Here is a 17,862-nt window from a genome sequence, read left to right on the forward strand (position 1 = left end):
AATTACAACACCCCCACCCCAAATAAATAGAGTTGCCGTAAATATTTTTGCAAGTTGCATGAACTAAAAGAAATGAGTAAAAGAAAAAGATGAAACTCTTAAGAAGAAAAGCGAAAAAAAATTCTAAAACAGCACACTCCACAGTCAATTGCTCAAGAAAGCTAGCATGCAAAGAGAATTAAATGAGGAGAGAAAACTGAAAAATAACTTAAATTCTTACCTCCAAGAGGCATCCATTGGTTCCTCCGAAGAAACAAAATTCCATGATCTATCATCTCTATCAGAATGAACTCTTTTACTAGACAAATTAGAGCGCAGGTCTTGTGAATGATCTTTCAGCAAGCCACGATTACTGCTAGGTGTAGAAACTGGATTAGTTGTCATTCTATGGGAATGTCGAGGAATCGTGTTCTGGAATTGGCTTGCAAACCCATTTTGTTCAGGTTCTGATGAGACTTGATCCGAAAGTTTATCTTGCCGGTGTCTATTTAGAAGAGCTGTAGATGAATTGTTTATATCTCTAAATGGTGTTGCATCCATAAGACTAGGCCGACGTTTTCCAGGAGTTGATATTTTATCAAATTTGAAATCTTTGCTGGCACCAACTTCATACTTTGCTCCCCCTGCATTCGTAAATAACCTTTCCCGAAGAATTGATGTACTATAGTTGCCAACTTCAAAGTGAGGATTGTAGATAGACCCACCTAGTCCAATGGGCATTTCAACAGCCGATGATTTAGCTGGAGTAAAATGGTTCATTCCCAAAAGAGAAGAATCAGATGTAGGGGCCAACAAACTAGTCGATTTTGGTTCTTGCAACTCAGAAAGATCAGATTGAGCTGGCATTTCAGTTTCTTCACCAGAAGTAACAGCAATCACGGGCAATTTTCCACTCTTCACTAGTTGCTGCTGGACTTCTGGCAACAACTCTATGCATGAATCCTGTTTAACATGTATAATAAATTCAAGAAAATTTATAACTAGAATATCTATTTTTAATAAGTGCTCAACTAACTTCTTCTTCAAGAAAGTATTAATGACAAAAGAATATATGAATGTGCCATGTAAACAAACTAAGTTGCAATCAGAAATAAATTTTGAAAAAAAAGCTTTTTCAATAAATCGGTACTTTCTTTCGTAGGCCAATTAATTCTTCCTACCTCAAACTTAGCTTCAAAGAGTTAAGTAGGGTTGCACATAGTGTGTACTCAGGAAAGAGTTAACTGAATTTGTATAAAGCTAGGCCACTTTTGACCTCTGCTTTAGATATTACAGTGAAAAACCTTTAATCATGTGAAGCAAGAATTAAGCAAGTCAAAATCAAAATCAATAAGCCCCTCCACCATAAGCCATGCAGGAAGATGATTTGACTGCACCCCTTCAGAGTTCAATTACTTGCAGGGGACCTTATTAGCTATAAATATTTAAACCACTTACAACAAATTTTGTTCTCCAATGACTTTGTGATTGCATTCTAGATAAAATTTCTTCACTGACAGGATTCCTTGAAAGGAAGTCTTGCTCGACACTCTGAAGCTTAAGATTGACTTGGTATGCTTCCGCATATCGATAACGCTGAAAGGGTAAAGAAATACAAGTTCATAAGCCCTCAGCCAACCATAAACATTTCTTTTAACAAAAAGAACATATAATGCCTAACAGAAAGAACAATTTCTTCTAACAAATTGTCTCCCGTGGTTCTGGAAGCTAAACAGAATCTGAATGCAGAGTATCCTAATAACTCCCTAGCATATGAACATGACAGATAATGCTACAAGAAAGAGGGAGTTGAGACACACACACACAGAGTATCGCTACAGCATTCAGGCATTGGCATCACTTAGCTAGGGTTGGCATCTAAGCCATAGGGGTACAAGCTCCTATAGTGCATCTCAGATAAGGAGGACGAGTTTTCATTAGCAGTAGCATCCCCTTACAAATATTTTAATCCAATTAGAATCAAGATTAACTTAAAATATGTGCCGCACAGATCTATCACTGTACCACCTGTGTCCATGAAATATGGGTATGACCACCAGACCCTTCAAATGGTGGAAAATCTTTGATTAACAGACAAATCAGATACTTGGATGCCTACCCACACCCAAAAGCAGTACTCAAGTTCACATTAAATGGATTAAAATAGAAACGGAAGTTACCTGAATAAAGAAGACAACAAGAAGACTACCAATAGTTGTTGAAGGGTCATCAGCAGCAGAATCTAATAGGCATTTATGTAGATGTTTCTCCTCATTGGAATTCCAAGGTAACTCGATCATGCGATCCACCAAGTTCCTCCGAATGCAAAGACAACAAATTTCAGTGACCAATATTTCCACCCACTGCTCCCAAGTCTTGAAGTCACCTTTTAGATAATCAGAAGAGCCCCCACTTGGTCCATACTTCAACTGCTTTTCCCTGACTTTGCTGCAAAGCATCCTCTGATATGTAAAAGCTTCAGTCAAAAGTGCACACTCTACTCTCACCCGAACAGCAGTCCCAGCTTCACTGAGTGAAACCAGCTCTGATCCACCATCACGACCTGACCAACGCAAAACCATAAGAGCAGTCTCCGGGTTTTCCCTTTCTAAGAGAACTCGAGCAATCTTTGGATGAGTTGTTGGGCCAGAGATCTCTGGAAGAAGGTGACAAGCTTCCTGAGCAATATAATTAGGTCAAAGATGATTAGATTATAAAATGGGTATACAAAACATAACAAATATTTCTGCAAGGAACTAAAAAAACCCTTCACTTTCATCCTAGAACACTTCTTTTTACCATACAAATTATTGAAGAAAAAAGAAAATATCCTAACTATAACAACATGCACTTAAAATCTCCATAAGAATTCAATCTAACTCACAATAATAATTCTTCAATGAATTAACTTAAATGCTTTCAAAAACAGAAATAGAATTTTTTTTCCTGATGGAGCTTCTATTAGTTTTATTCCTAGATCATTTATCTGTAGAACGATCAAAAGAGCTCTACATGTAGAGGTCTAATACAAAACCTAGAATGAATTATTTTGAGCTTGAACAAGCAATAGAAACTATGAACATGCTAAGCTAATGTAAATGAAGACCATCTTTGGAGCTTATACAACTACTGTACAATTCCAAGAATTATGCTTTGAGACTCTCTTCTCTAGATAAGCATTGAAGTGCTAGTCTTTTAACGAAGGATTATTTTATAGAAAATAACTTTACAAAGTTTTATTTAGTAGCCTTCTGAATTAGCAGACTAACTAAACAATGAAACTAGATCATTTACTTTGGACAGATAAAAAGAGCTCTACATGTAGAGGTAGAACGCAAAACCTAGTAATGAAGACCATTTTTGATAATGAAGACCATTTCGAGCTTGAACAAACAATAGAAACCATGACATGTTAAACTTATGTTAATGAAGACCATTTTTGAAGCTCATACTTATACTTTATAATTCCAACAATTATGCTGCAACAATCTCTTCTCTAGACCGGCATGGAAGTGCATAGAAAATCGATTCCTAATACAAATTCATTATTGTTTTCACAGTTCTATTTAGCAGCCTTCAAAATTATCAGACTAATAAAACAATGAAACCAAACATATGAAAAATATGAAGCTTTTCAAATAATGTGCCTTCAAAAGGAATTAAAATTTGCATTCAAATGCAGGCAAATCTTTCATGTCCAGAAGTTACCTGCAAAGCCTCATCTGTGTGGTCATCCAGAAGATAGAAAGTAAGGGATTCCAGTAATGAGTGCCGGGTTATGCTAAAGGTGGCTGCAAAATCATCCACAATATGTCTCCAGTTTTCATCAGGCATTGTCCAATGCCGATCAAACAGGTAATAGAGAAACTGAGCCTCAGTTAAGAAACAAAGGAAAAAATAAAAGAATATTCCCTGGTTAAAAATATCTACAACCAACGATATCATCCAGTATGCAAAAAGTAACTTAAAATGGAGAAAGGATACAATTGCCTGCTTTGCAACAACCAAATCAGAACTACCATGTAAAAATAGTATATCAACAGCTGCTCGAAGATTTTCAAACGGGTAGCAACCTGACAATCCCTCTATCCTGGACTTAAAGAAGGACAAGCCTCCTTCATCCTTGTGCAAAGATGCAAGTTCTAATTCCTCTCCCCTTCCCTGATTATACTTCTGCTCTATCTCAAGATTAGCTAGTGCATCTTCAATGAACAGAGAACCATCCTGTCCAGTGGACTCTGCAGAGTAATTTACCACATCAAACCATGCACGCTTAGTTGCAGCTGATTTCCTTTGACGGACTGAAGAACGCCATGATGCGAAATTAACATAACGAGATGTCAAATCCTCCAGAAATTGATGCTTTACACACCACATCATAATCTCCAAATGCTGAAACAAGAAACAATATTTAGACAGAACTATTCTTAGTTTTATAGTTGACCAAATGTTGATAACAGTTCATAACCCACTTGACTGCTTACTAAAAAATGCACACTTACAACTTCATATATTCAATAAAAACAATATATTTATATAAGGAGATGCTAGGTACACAGTGAAATATCACAGAAGCACAACTATGGCATGAGATGCGGCAAGAGCTGATTTCTCTATTTAAATCCTATTTACTATCAATCATGCTTTTCAAGATCATGGTCTCTAAGAACTTTTACAAGAAAAAGCAATACCTAATCAGAAGTCCGAAACTATATGGAGATATAATTTGTTATTCATAAAAAAGGTCAACGAATATGTGATGAAATAATTTCAGAAATAATATGTAAAAAAAAAAAAAAAAAGAACCAGGGCAAACAAAACCTGTGCAGAAAGATCATCCTTAAACAATCAAACATTGATATATCCACACCATTAAAACCATAATTTTGTAGTAACCAAACCTGTTTTGTCTTTAATATGCTCTCTTGAAGTTGGTGCAAGTCATGAACCTGTGCAGAAAGATCATCCTTAAACGATGATGACAAAACTTCAATCACACTAGATATGCCAGCCAGCTGCACTGAAAACTTTAGAAGTGTACTTAGCCTAGTTTTCATCTCTTCTACTCCCAAATTATCTAATGAGAAAGATTAGGAAACAAACAATGTCAATAGACTGCAGACAATATCCAGAAGCACAAATAGTGATCAACATGTGCTGGATAAAAAAATTAAAAAGATTGATAAGGATACATATCCACTCTAGTTCTGCTATGATATTCTTGAATGCCCGCTGGCACCAATCCTTGATGACCACTTCATCCAACAAGAAGGCAATGACAGGATCACTAGACACAGCAGCTTCATCCATACAAACATCGCTAACATCTGTCAACTTTATTTAAGGAAAACACGCATTTCCAACAAAAGGAAACAACCTTTAAACAGATAACAGTGACATATATTTGTGCCATCTTCACACTGTGACATATAATACAAATATCAAGCTGTTTTTATCCCTGTTACCGCAGTCTTCAGAGTTCACTGAAATTTTTCTTCTAGAGAATAAGATAGAAAAGTAGTCCACAATTTTAAGAATTTTTAATATAGGGAAAGACAGTGGTATCTATGAGAAGTCATGAAGATAAGAAACTCAATTTGCATGCCCAAAAATTAAAAGACATAAAAAAAGGGAGGGACACCAATGCAACAATAGGATACAATGGCAAATCAAAGAAGTCAAGTTATTCTCCAAGGCAATGTCGAACAAAGAATAAAGCCGTTGAATATCAGCAGTTAGTTGATTCTCCCCATCCTCTATATCTTGGAACCTTTCATCACATCTTTTGGATATCAGACTAGCCTCTATGCACTCATAATAAAGGCGAAGCCGAAGTCTATTTCCATCCTTAGGTATGGGTATTCTACAAATTGGGCAAAAATCACACCGTTGACTACACTCTGCACATAAAGAGGCATGTCCACATGAGTTCAACACACACTGTACATAACGCCCACAGCTTCTCAAGTCTCTAGTTGCCCGACAACGCTCAATTTTGGCTTCATTGCACAACTCACTGAGATCAATAGATGCCAAGTGTTCCAAAGTTTCCTGAAATTGAAATTAATAGGAAAATATAAACTCCTGATAAAACTAATCATTGTTAGCAGAAGCTGAATAGCACATTATATAGTAAAGGCATTTTTATCTTTAACGTCCAAGACAACTTTTACACAATTTTATTCTCATCATTCAAAAATAATAACAAAACAGAAACACGACAACAAGAAGCATTCACAGCTTCAATTTTTGAACTAACACCGTGCTTGGAACTATGTAACCAAATCTCTGGATTAGCAGGATGTCAATGTCTAATGTTTCTGAATAAGGCAACCACCATTTCCAACTATTTCCAATTCTATGATTGGATTGCCACCTAATACAACACTGTTGATTTAAACACATTATCCTAAATGCAATAAAACAGGAGACAACAAAAAGATGAAGTTAGAATACCATGTACAATAAAACCCCTTACTTATGCAATACCGTCACTGGTTACATTATAATCAACCCAAATCAAAATAACTCATAAAACACATATTTACTTCAATCGAAAACCATAAACATATTCTCATTTCTATATTCCTCCACTCTAACCTAAAAAACAATTAAAACACGATATCTTACTTGTACAAGCTCTCTTCACAGTGTAAGTACAAGAAAACAAACATCTTTTACATACTTCTCAGATTCTAAACCCCTACAGTAGACAGCTTAAAAAATGCCAAAATCTTTTCTACCACATTTCCAGTTTCCACATTCTCATCACAATTCAACATAACACTTTGAAGGCACTAAGCAAATAATATAACCAACGTAAACCTTAAGAACTAAACATCTATCGACATAACGCCTTCCCTGCTCTATAACCCTTACGAAAATTTAATTGAAACCTAAAACCCTAAAATAACATCTAGGGTTTTACGTACAAATGAGCATAAGCATATTATGTACATTTACTGCTTGTACGGAGAAGTGTGTGCTGTGTACCTGAACGGCGCGGCTACTGTAGTTATGTTGCGAGGGCGATCTAACGGTGCTGCCGCAGTCGGCGGAGATGAACCGTGAATTGGGACCGTTGATTTCAGTTTTATCCATATGTGGAGCTTCGTTGAATATTCGTTGCTAAAGAAGCAAATGGTGATGTTAAGTTACTAGAGGGAGTGTTGTATTTAGGGCTTGAAACAAACGAATTTTAAGAGGGCGATCCTGAGAATTCAAATTGGAATTTTGAGATTAATCATTTGATCCGACTGTCGTTTTCCGGTCGGGTCGGGTATACCACCCATGACTGTAAGGGCCCGTTTGCTGCAAGGAATATTATATTACTTTTAAATATTACTAGGAATTCAAGATTACTATGAATGTCTTGAATATTATATTACTCTTAAAGATTACTAGGAATTCAAGATTACTGTGAATGTTTACGGAAATATATTTAGTTGGTTGGAATAAATTAGTGAATATGTTTGGTTAGAAAATAATAAATTAATGAGTATGTTATATAATTCACTAAATTGCTTTTTTTTTTTAATATTAATATAATATTATTTTAATTATTATTTTTTGAATAGTTTTTTAACCCCCTACATTTCTGATTTAGCTAAAACACCCCAACAAAAAAAAAAATTAAAACTTAATAAAAACATCCCCACCCGCCCTAAGCCACTGCCGACGGTGAAGGTGGAGACCTGGTCGTTGAAAGGCCAGATATTTGGCCATGAAACTGCCGTCATTTCATGGCCAAATATCTGGTTGTTTTCGGCCATAGATCTGGCTCACGACCGACCAGATATGGTCGTCGCCAACCGCCAATAGTGGTTGTCAACAGCTGGTGGTGGTAGCTAGATCCAGCCACCACCCTTGGGTAATTTTTTTAAATTTCAGGGGTATTTATGTTCTAAAAGCTTTATATATAAGGATAAAATAGTCAATTGGTATTTTTGTAAATTGTTCGTAAAATAAGGGCATTGTCCTAAAATTTTATTAATAAAAGGTAAAATTATAACAAAAATAAGATTACCAAGTAATCTTAAAATACTTAAGAAAATGGAGGTAATCAGATTACCTCCTATATTACCAATAGTAACTATTATGAGGGCGTTTGAATCATATAATATTTTATTATAGGGGTATATTAAATTAACGAAAAGAAAGATCACCTTAAAGATTGCTGAGAATGTTTAGAAAATGTGTTTGGTTGGTTCAAATAAATTGGTGAATAATATATTTGGTTGGGAGGATAAATGGGTGGATATGTTATGTAGATTACTCAATTGCCCTCCCTTTAAATATTAACATAATAATATTTTTTGTTATTATTTTTTGAATCATTTCTTTTAACCCCCTACATTTAAAATTTTGCTAAAACACCCAAGCCATATAAAACTTTAATTTGTAGTAAAATCACTCCCACCCACCACAAGCCACTGCCGGTAACTAGCCACCACCGCCGGCAGTCGATGGAATGGTGCATGACTGACCGTATATGGTCGGCCGTGCACCAACAAAGCCTGAAATGGCCATGGATAACAAATCCATGGTAGGAAAACGGCCAGATCTATGGCCATTTCACAACCAAAGATGTGGCATCTTTGGCTGTGAAAAGGCTAGATCTTTGGCCATGCCATTTCACAACTAGATCTGTGGCCATTTCACGGCCAGATCTGTGGCCAGTTCACGGCCACATCTTTGACCGTGAAACGGTCATAGAAACGCCAGGTCCAGCCATTTCTAACCATGGATCTGTGATGTTAGTAAACGGTCCCGTATACGTAGCGGAAACGAAAAAAAATAATATAACAGGATCGTTTACATGAGCCAAGATCAAGGGTATAATTTTACAATTTTATCATAATAAGAATCTGCAGAAATATTAAACATGAGTTAAGAGACACAAATGCACGTTGGAGGCTCCTCCAAATTTGTCGACGAATGTTTTGCTACCGATCCAAGTGTAGGATCGAACCTGCGTAGTCCACACGAAGACAATGTCAAAAGAACCAAAGAGGGATTTGCTAGATCCTCTTTGGCTTCAAGATTAAGAAGAAAAACAAAAATCAATTGAATTGATTTTTAGGCTCTTGGTGTTACTGCCGTGGGAGAGGCAAAATTTGGGCTGCTGTGTTTTTGTTTTTCAAAAAAGAAAAAACCCTTAATTAAAAAATCACACACTTTTCCTTTTATATTTAAAAACAATTTGCCCTAATCCCATACGGAATAGGCTTGGGCTCCAACCCAAACGCCCCATGTTGCCAAACACTCCCAATTTGATTTATTTTAATTTCCATCATTATCTCAATTAAAATCAATTAATATATATATTTAAATATATATTAACATTTAACAATAATGATAATATATTTAAATATGTGCGAACACACATTTAAACGTAATTTCACTTATTTAATTTTTCTAACAAATTAAATAAAGGCTACGACCTCAGCAAATTTAATTGCACTGTGAAATTACCAAAATACCCTTTCGCCTTAAAAGACGAAAACGCCCTTCTTTCTTCTTGCATCTTAAATTGTCTTCTATGTGTGTGACCCTTAGGCTCCTCATCATATCGGCAGTGTATAGTATTGCGATTAACACCAATTAATCGTCTCACTAATACACAGACCAAGATTGGCCCCTAGCAAGGCATCATGGCCACCCGATAGATTCGGATTCAGCAAAGTAGCTACCTGTCAACGATATGGTTACCGTGCAATTCGATCCTTTCATCATACGTTATCTCGACGAGACGAAGGCATAGAAATAGTGTCAACCTTCGGTTACTCTCGATATTATTTATTCAGTTTCTGGACCAATGACCCGTATTATAAACTGGATAGAGCAACAACTCAATCCCACTGTGGCCACAGTTTTAGTGTCATTGCCATATACTGAATTGCGCCGTGAGATAACTTTCTCCCGTACCCGGGAGTGATAAATCCTCTGTCAATCCACCATAGTCTTGATACACTCCTTGATGCAGCCAATCACCACCGTATTGACAGCTCTGAAAAGAACTGCGTTAGGCTAGTGTCAAACTACACCAATCGGTGCACAAGGCGCTCCGGTGATCTCAAGTCTAAGGATCACATGCACCACCATTCGTTAGAGGATTTGTTCCATAGACACTGGGGTTACCATCCATATGGAATCCTCTGGTGGGTCAGTCCAGTGAACTTGCTGCGGTGTAATCGCCTACAACAAGCACCCATGTGTTGCACCAGGTTGTCACCAAACAACCTTGACAAGTGAGATCAGTCACTGCCTTTCGACAGGGTCGTTCAACACTATGATAGCCTTACCGTATTATTTGTGCCCTTACTTCAGAATAATACTGGGGCTATGGACGTTTCTAGAATGGCCATCATATGTGCTCATAGGGTTCTCACTATCAAGATTTGAAACACTTGATACCCTTGTCACGGTTCTACCATTCTAAGGACATATATCAATACATATTGTAATAATAATGATTTACGTGATATAGTATAAAATGCCTAGATTATTGATTAATGAACATTATTACAAAGAGTCAATTCCACAATAATTGATTGGGTCTAGGGCACCTATTCCAACATGTGATCCATGGCCAAAAAAGGCCTCAACAATGCAAGACCGACTAGATCCTGCCGGTCGTGCACCATTACAATGCCTGACACCAACGGCTGGCGGTGGTGAGTCACGGCCGGCGGTGGTCTTAGGTGGCTGGGAGTATTTTGTTAACTTTTAAACTTTTTTATGACGGGGGTGTTTTAGCTAATTTCTCAAATATAGGGGGCTGGGTAATTGTTATTTGGTAGATATTTGAGGGCAATTGTGTCCAAAATGGTTTTTAATTAAGGGCAAAATGGATAGAAAAATCAGATTACCCCGGTAAAATTTTAATAACACCCTTAACAAGGTAATAAGATTACCTTCTACATTACCAATAGTAAACACTATTTGCAATAAAAGATTATCGTAATATTTTATTATTAGCAAACCAAACACAGGAATCTTGCAAAACAAATGAAAATTATCTTCATTATCTTATATACCCCTGATCCAAACGACCCCTATTGGTATTAGAAGATTACCAGAATCTTATATTACTTGACAACCAAACGTGGTAATCAAGTAATAAAAGATGACATTACCTCAGTAATCCCATGTAACCCCCAACCAAACACACTAAGAGGTTACCCAAATGCTAGATTCCAGATTAGCCCATTTATGATAGATATTGTGTTTTCATTTTCCTTTTTTTTTTTTTTAAATATTCAAAATGATTAGAAAAAGCTAAAAGTAAATGTGTTTGATATATTTGTTTGAAAATGGTATTTGAAAACGCAAAAAATAAAAACGCATTCAGTATTTTTATCTGAAAAATAAAGAAAAGAATGAAAAACATGAAATTTATCATTTCCACAACAAAAAATGCTCCTTTAAATTATCATTTATTTTGTTCGTATCAAAATCTTAAATATATCAATTGTTAGTATCTGTTTATAATTTTGTATAAAAAAATCTTAATTTGAAACAAAAATATTTTTATTTACGAGAGAGAAATTTTTTATTAGAAAAATAAAATAAATTATTTTTTATTCAAGTGGTGGCCCTATAATTAATGCTCCTTTAAATTATCATTTTTTTTTTTTTTTTTGTTCATTATCCTGACTAACTCACCAATGTCGTTGTGGTAAGAAAGAAAAATGGAAAGTTGCGAGTTTACATTGATTTTACAGACCTCAACAAGACATGTCCAAATGATTCATTTCCATTGCTTCACATCGACATGCGAGTAGAGGCAACCACCGGCCACAAGTTCCTCAGTTTTATGGATGCGTTCTCAAGGTATAATAAAATCTTGATATATCCTACGACCAAGAGAAAACAACATTCATCACAAAAAGGGGCATCTTTTGCTACAAAGTCATACCCTTCGCACTGAAGAACGCTGGTGTGACCTATCAACACCTCGTTAATATAATGTTCATCGAGATGTGGGGGACACCGTGGAAGTTTATATTGACGACATGTTGGTTAAATCACTAGTCACAGAACAACACCTCAAGCATGTTTAACAAACTTTTGACGTCTTAAGAAAGTACAACATGAAGCTTAATCTAGCCAAGTGTTTGTTTGGAGTTTCCTTGGGAAAATTCTTAGGCTATGTAGTCACACAGCAAGGTATTGAAGCAAATCCTGACCAAATCAACTCGATAATGAACATTCCATCACCTACCTATATCAAAGACGTCCAACGACTTGCCGGAAGGGTAGCCACTTAGAACCGATTCATCTCTGAATCGTCAGATAAATGCTATGCCTTTTTCGTTGCTATCAGAAAATAAAAAAAGTTCGAATGGACTCTGGTTTGCAAAGAGGCATTATATCAATTTAAGAAGTACCTCACGTTGCCCCCCTCATTTCCAAACTTAAAGACAGGGAGCGACTCTTTATCTACCTTACCTTTTCCGAGGCTGCAACCTCAATTGTGCTCATTCGTAAAAAGGAAGGGAAACATCTTTCAACTTATTATGTTAGCAAGTCACTGCTCGACACAAAAATGCGTTACAACTCGCTTGAAAAGATTGCACTAATCTTAGTCACCGTAGCACGCAAGCTCTAGCATACTTCCGATGTCATCCGATTACCGTTCTCACAACCTTTTTGCTAAAGAGAGTATTACATAAACCCGAGCTATCTAGCTGACCAACTCAATGGACTGTAAAGCTTAGCGAGATTGATATCACTTACAGTCACAAACTGCCATCAAGTCCTAGGCGTGAGCGAACTTTCTTGCTGACTACACACTTAACATCCACGTCCAGGCCAAAAAAGAATTATAGTAGGATTCGTACTCACCTCACCAAAAGACGACCTGATTCAGCAAGCTATCCATTGCGGTTTCAAAGCAACCAACAACAAGGTCGAATAAGAAGCACTAATTTTTTGCCTCTCACTTGCCAAGGAACTTGGCGCACGCAAGATAGACATTCGCTTAGACTCCCATCTCATCATTAACTAGCTCCAAGGCACTTATCAAGCTCGAGACTCCAAAATGGCAGCTTACCTCTCTCATGTGAAAGAACTCTAATCCACCTTCGAGGAATTCACAATCACACAAATCCCACAGACGGAGAACAACCATGTTGATGCTTTAGCCAATCTTGGGTCGTCCATCCAAACCGTGACTTTGAAACCATTCCGCTTGTCTACCTCCAGTGGCCAAAAGTTTGGAATGACCCAACATCTAGAGGTCAACAAGTCCGGGTACCTGCCCTTTTTTGAAGGAATAGAAACCGGAACTGAAATAGGCCAGTTCCTTTGATTTGGAACCAGAATCGAAATGTCGGTTTCGATTCCTAAAAACCTAGAATCGAAACCTATTACAGGTTGCAGTTTAGGGTACCCAGGCAAATATCAATTACCCCTTATTAAAAATGACAAATAAACCCTTATAAAATTACATTACACCCCTAATAATTTTCTAAAACGACAAATACACTCTGCAGACTTTACAAAAATTACAACTATTCCAATATCCATTTTGACCTACCAAAATTAAAATTACATAACACTTTAAAACTTTAAATAACACAAGCATAGCAACATAATAACATATAAACTATCAAGTTTCATCCTCCCCAAAATAAAATTACATAACACAATAACATAACATAATAAGTTAATAGCATATCAAGTTTCATACTCCAAAATAAAAATTATATAACATTTTAAATAGCACAAGTACAACAACATAATAACATATCAAGTTTTATCCCCAAATTTTGCAGTGGTAATAGTTTCTTCATCAATTGTTTTCAGCACTAAAAAAAAAAAAAAAAAAAAAAAAGGATGTCAATTACTCAATTAGTAATTTAGTATGTTAAAAAATTGAATAAACCTACATTAACTAAATGAAAATATAAGACATTGATATTAATAAGTTACCTAAATCATAAGTCTCTGCATCCACCAAGTAATCTTCAGAAGGAGTAGGTGTGGGTGCACATCTTAACCAATCTTGTGCTGAGTTGTGCAGTTGTACACAAATTAACACTTCTACAACACCCGAAGATAAAGAACTCCAAAATTGATCAAGTACACCACTCGATATACTGAAAGCTAACTCAGAAGCAACTGTAGACACCGGAATTGCAAAGACATCTCTTGCCATATGTGAGAGAGCCTTATACTTTCCTTTATTTACTTTCCACCAATCCAAGAACTCAACTCACACTTCAAGGGTTCACATTTCTCCTCAAGGTACAACTATAACTCTAATTTGTTAACATCAAGTACCACTTCCTCCATCTCCTCCAAATATGCGTCCTTGATGGGGTGATACTTAATAGTAGCATCAGAACCAACAACACCATCTGAAGATTGATTAGTTCTCATAGGTGGAAAGGAACTAGAAGCTTGACCTTTTCTACACTTGAGGCAAGTCAGTCATAAAATCCAAAAGTCGTTCTAACACATCTCTCAAGATTGTAGTCATCATTTCAGCTTTTCCCGAGTCATTGGCATAAATCTTTTTATAGCACCAGCTCACATATTTCATCTTATACCAAGGATCTAATGCTGTTACACTCAGCACCATCACATTGGCTTTGTCAAGACTCCCATAATACTTGTCAAACTTCTCTCTCATTTTCTTAGACATGCTGTGAAGACAAGGATTAGGGCCGTTCTCCCAATCATTCAAAGAAAAGACAATGGAAACTATCTTATCAAAATAATTGTTAGAAGTCACATATTTCATCCTCGACATCCTTGTAGTAGCTTTATAAAACGTTTCCAAGAATTTGGCAAACACAATTGCTTTTTCCCAATCATTAGCTGAAGGAGTTTCATGTGACAAATCAATAGAAAAGTTGGGGTCCTCATCTTCCAACCTCTTAAAAGCTTTACTGAATTTTATTGCAGCATATGACATGAGATAAATGGAGTTCCATCTAGTGGCCACATCCAGACACAAACGACCTTTATAAGTTATTTTTTCCTTCTTTCACACATCTTTCAAATGCTAGGGCTTTACTAGGAGAACTCCTCACATACTTAACCGAACTACAGATATGGCTGATATTATCCTTTACCTCACTAAGACCATCATTCACAACCAAATTGATAATATGAGCAGTGCATCTCATATGAAAATACTGACCATCCATAATTAAGGCATTTGTATCTACCAATCTATCCTTCAAGTAATTGATAGCCACATCATTAGCACTAGCATTATCCACCATTAAAGTGGACACATGATCTTCAATACCCCATTCAAGAATGTATTTCTCTACCATTTCCCTATCTCCTTACCCTTGTAACAACTAATGGTCACAAAACTCATAATCCTCTTATGTAACTCCCAGTTCTCATCAATAAAGTGAGCAATGAGGCATAAATAGCTACAATTCTAAATGGAAGTCCATATATCAGTTGTTAGAGCAATCCTAGACTTTAGAGAACTCAACTGTTTTTTCAATGAAATCTTCTGACAATTATAAATCTTCAAACAATCCCTAGCCACTGTATAACGAGAAATATGCTCCATAAAGGTTGCAATGAACTTACATATTTCCCAAAACTTGGCCGCTCCACCTTTGTAAACGGTTCTTCATCAACAATTATCATCTCAGCAAGCAATTACCTAGAGACCTATTGACTAAATCTCCAAGCGGTAACCGTACTACATTCCTTGTTATCTTCTTTCTTTGTGTTTCTAAAAGATGAGAGAATTGTTTGGCTTTTATCTACATTGTGAGGGTATTTCTTACACCTTGATGAATGCTTGTGCATAGAGGAAGTTCCATTAGTCACACTGTACATCAACAACTTCTCATAATAGAAACACTTCGTCTGTTCTACTTTGTTGGTTCTCTCATTAATAATCTTCTCAAAATGTTCCCACACACCAAATTGCTTAGCCTGCCCATGCATATTTCTATTTGATATCAACTCTCTAATATTAGGCATATCCTCAATGTCAATGTCAATGTTTTCTCTAAGTGATGACATTGTTCCGACAAACATTTAAGCAATCAGCATACAATGAAAATATGTATTGCTCTACCCATAATCTTTAATCAATTTAATTAGTCAAGTCAACCCATAATCATTAATTAGTCATGTCATGAAAATATAGTAATTTATGTTCAATTTGAAGGATGGTAAAAGATACAGATAGAAATTAGTTAGCTTTATTATATTTTCTTCTCTTGTTAGTTTTAAGTGCTATTTCCTAAAATAAAAAATAAAAAAATAAAAAGAAGAAGAAGAAATTAAGATACACAACTTAATGGATTTCTTGTTGTCTACAATCCCAATTCACATCTTAATAAGAAATAACACTTCAATTTTAATCCCCTTACCCCCGAAGAAGGTGAACTCATATATTTATTGTTACTTTATAATGTTTCTTCATGACTTGATTGTCATTCTTCCTTTTTGGTTGTCTCTGAAAGACTTAACATCCTTCTTTCTCTTACCTATTTTCATACTATGAATATAATATGTTTGTGTCATAAAATTGCACCTTGCTTACAGTGATCTCACAATCACCAAACCATTTAACTCATGCTTTTTCTCTAAGAGTTCTTTACCAGTCACATAAATGTTTAGAACTTCCAATGAATGGCTAAATAAACACCAATGATCTGATGAAAACAAAACATGATTTCATATAAATCAAAATGAGAAATTAAGAAAATAAACTCAAGCTTCCTCCATTATACATTAATAAAAAATTGTTGTTTGACTTCACAACACAAACAATTTTGACTTATAGAAGTTAAACTTAATTAGCAACTGCAAAAAAAAAATAATGATGATGACGATAATTAAAACTAAAACAAATATTACTTGGGATGATTGAAAACATATGCAGTACCTCAAAATAAAGCAAGGGAGGACCTGTTTCTAAAAGTAAAGATGCAAATAGAAATTCAAATTCAAATTGAAAACCCTAAATAACAGAAATTGGGGATTTTGAAAATACCTAATTGGAGATAATGAAAACAATCTTGCAAATGTGAGAGTTGAGATGGTGAGATGGATTTTGACAATTTGAATTGGCAGCCTCGAATATTCAAGTTCGAAGATTTGAACTGAGAGAGATCAGAGATCGACAGGCACACTGGATTATTGGAGATTGTCGAATTTTTTTCCCCAAATCCTAAATTTTCTTATATATTTATAGGACATGCAAAATATTAAAAAAAAAAACCATCATTATTTTAATGTTATCTCAATTTAATTCTGGTTCCTGATTCCGGTTCCTTTGATTTGGAAACAGAACTAGAACCAAAACCAAAACCGAAATCAGAATCAAAATTGGAACCGGAACCAGAACCGATTGGTTGCGGGTAGGAATCGAAACCGACACCGGAGTACCCATCGGTTTCGGTTCTACCCTAAAATTTTGCCCACCCCTACTAGCGTCTAAGGTATCTATCATCGCCACAAGTAATTCATGGATGACTTCAATAATTTGCTACCTGGTAGACAACGAGCTCCCAGCTGACAGAAACGAAGCACAAAAAATCAAAGCTAAAGCAACCCACTTTACATTTGATGACTAACTATTGGAAAATTCCTTTTTCAACCCATATATGAAGTGCATCACCCTATAGGAAGCCAAATATGTCCTCACCGAGCTGCATGAAGGAGAATGTGGCAACCACATTAGAGAACGTAGCCTTGCCAATCGAGCTCTCATAATAGGTTACTATTGACCTACTATGCGAACTGACTCAACGAACTTCACTAGACAATGTGACAGTAGTCAGAGATTTGCTCAAGTATCCCATCATCCACCAGAACGTCTAAACTTCATCCTCACTTCATGGTCTTTTATGAAATAGAGGATGGATATTGTGGGAAAGCTATCAACGG

General features: G+C 35.9%; 1 protein-coding gene across 2 annotated transcripts in view; it reads right to left on the minus strand.

Moving 5' to 3' along the window:
• Nucleotides 1-17,862, minus strand: part of LOC116105619 (E3 ubiquitin-protein ligase HOS1) — a 31,550-nt gene that overhangs the window by 542 nt on the left and 13,146 nt on the right. Inside the window, exons 1-9 of one of the 2 annotated variants that reach the window (XM_031392029.1) lie at nucleotides 6,973-7,099; nucleotides 5,640-6,030; nucleotides 5,172-5,306; nucleotides 4,881-5,056; nucleotides 3,964-4,371; nucleotides 3,688-3,846; nucleotides 2,160-2,657; nucleotides 1,438-1,575; nucleotides 221-942 (exon numbers count right to left, since the gene is read on the minus strand). In XM_031392029.1, the coding sequence (XP_031247889.1) occupies nucleotides 221-942; nucleotides 1,438-1,575; nucleotides 2,160-2,657; nucleotides 3,688-3,846; nucleotides 3,964-4,371; nucleotides 4,881-5,056; nucleotides 5,172-5,306; nucleotides 5,640-6,030; nucleotides 6,973-7,080 (2,735 nt within the window). In that variant the 5' untranslated portion in view covers nucleotides 7,081-7,099. Of the gene's footprint in view, nucleotides 1-220; nucleotides 943-1,437; nucleotides 1,576-2,159; nucleotides 2,658-3,687; nucleotides 3,847-3,963; nucleotides 4,372-4,880; nucleotides 5,057-5,171; nucleotides 5,307-5,639; nucleotides 6,031-6,972; nucleotides 7,100-17,862 lie in introns of those variants that run through there. The other variant, XM_031392028.1, reaches the window with a different exon arrangement.

This window comes from Pistacia vera, unplaced genomic scaffold (genome assembly GCF_008641045.1).
Source record: "Pistacia vera cultivar Batoury unplaced genomic scaffold, PisVer_v2 Contig501, whole genome shotgun sequence".
NCBI lineage: Eukaryota > Viridiplantae > Streptophyta > Magnoliopsida > Sapindales > Anacardiaceae > Pistacia > Pistacia vera.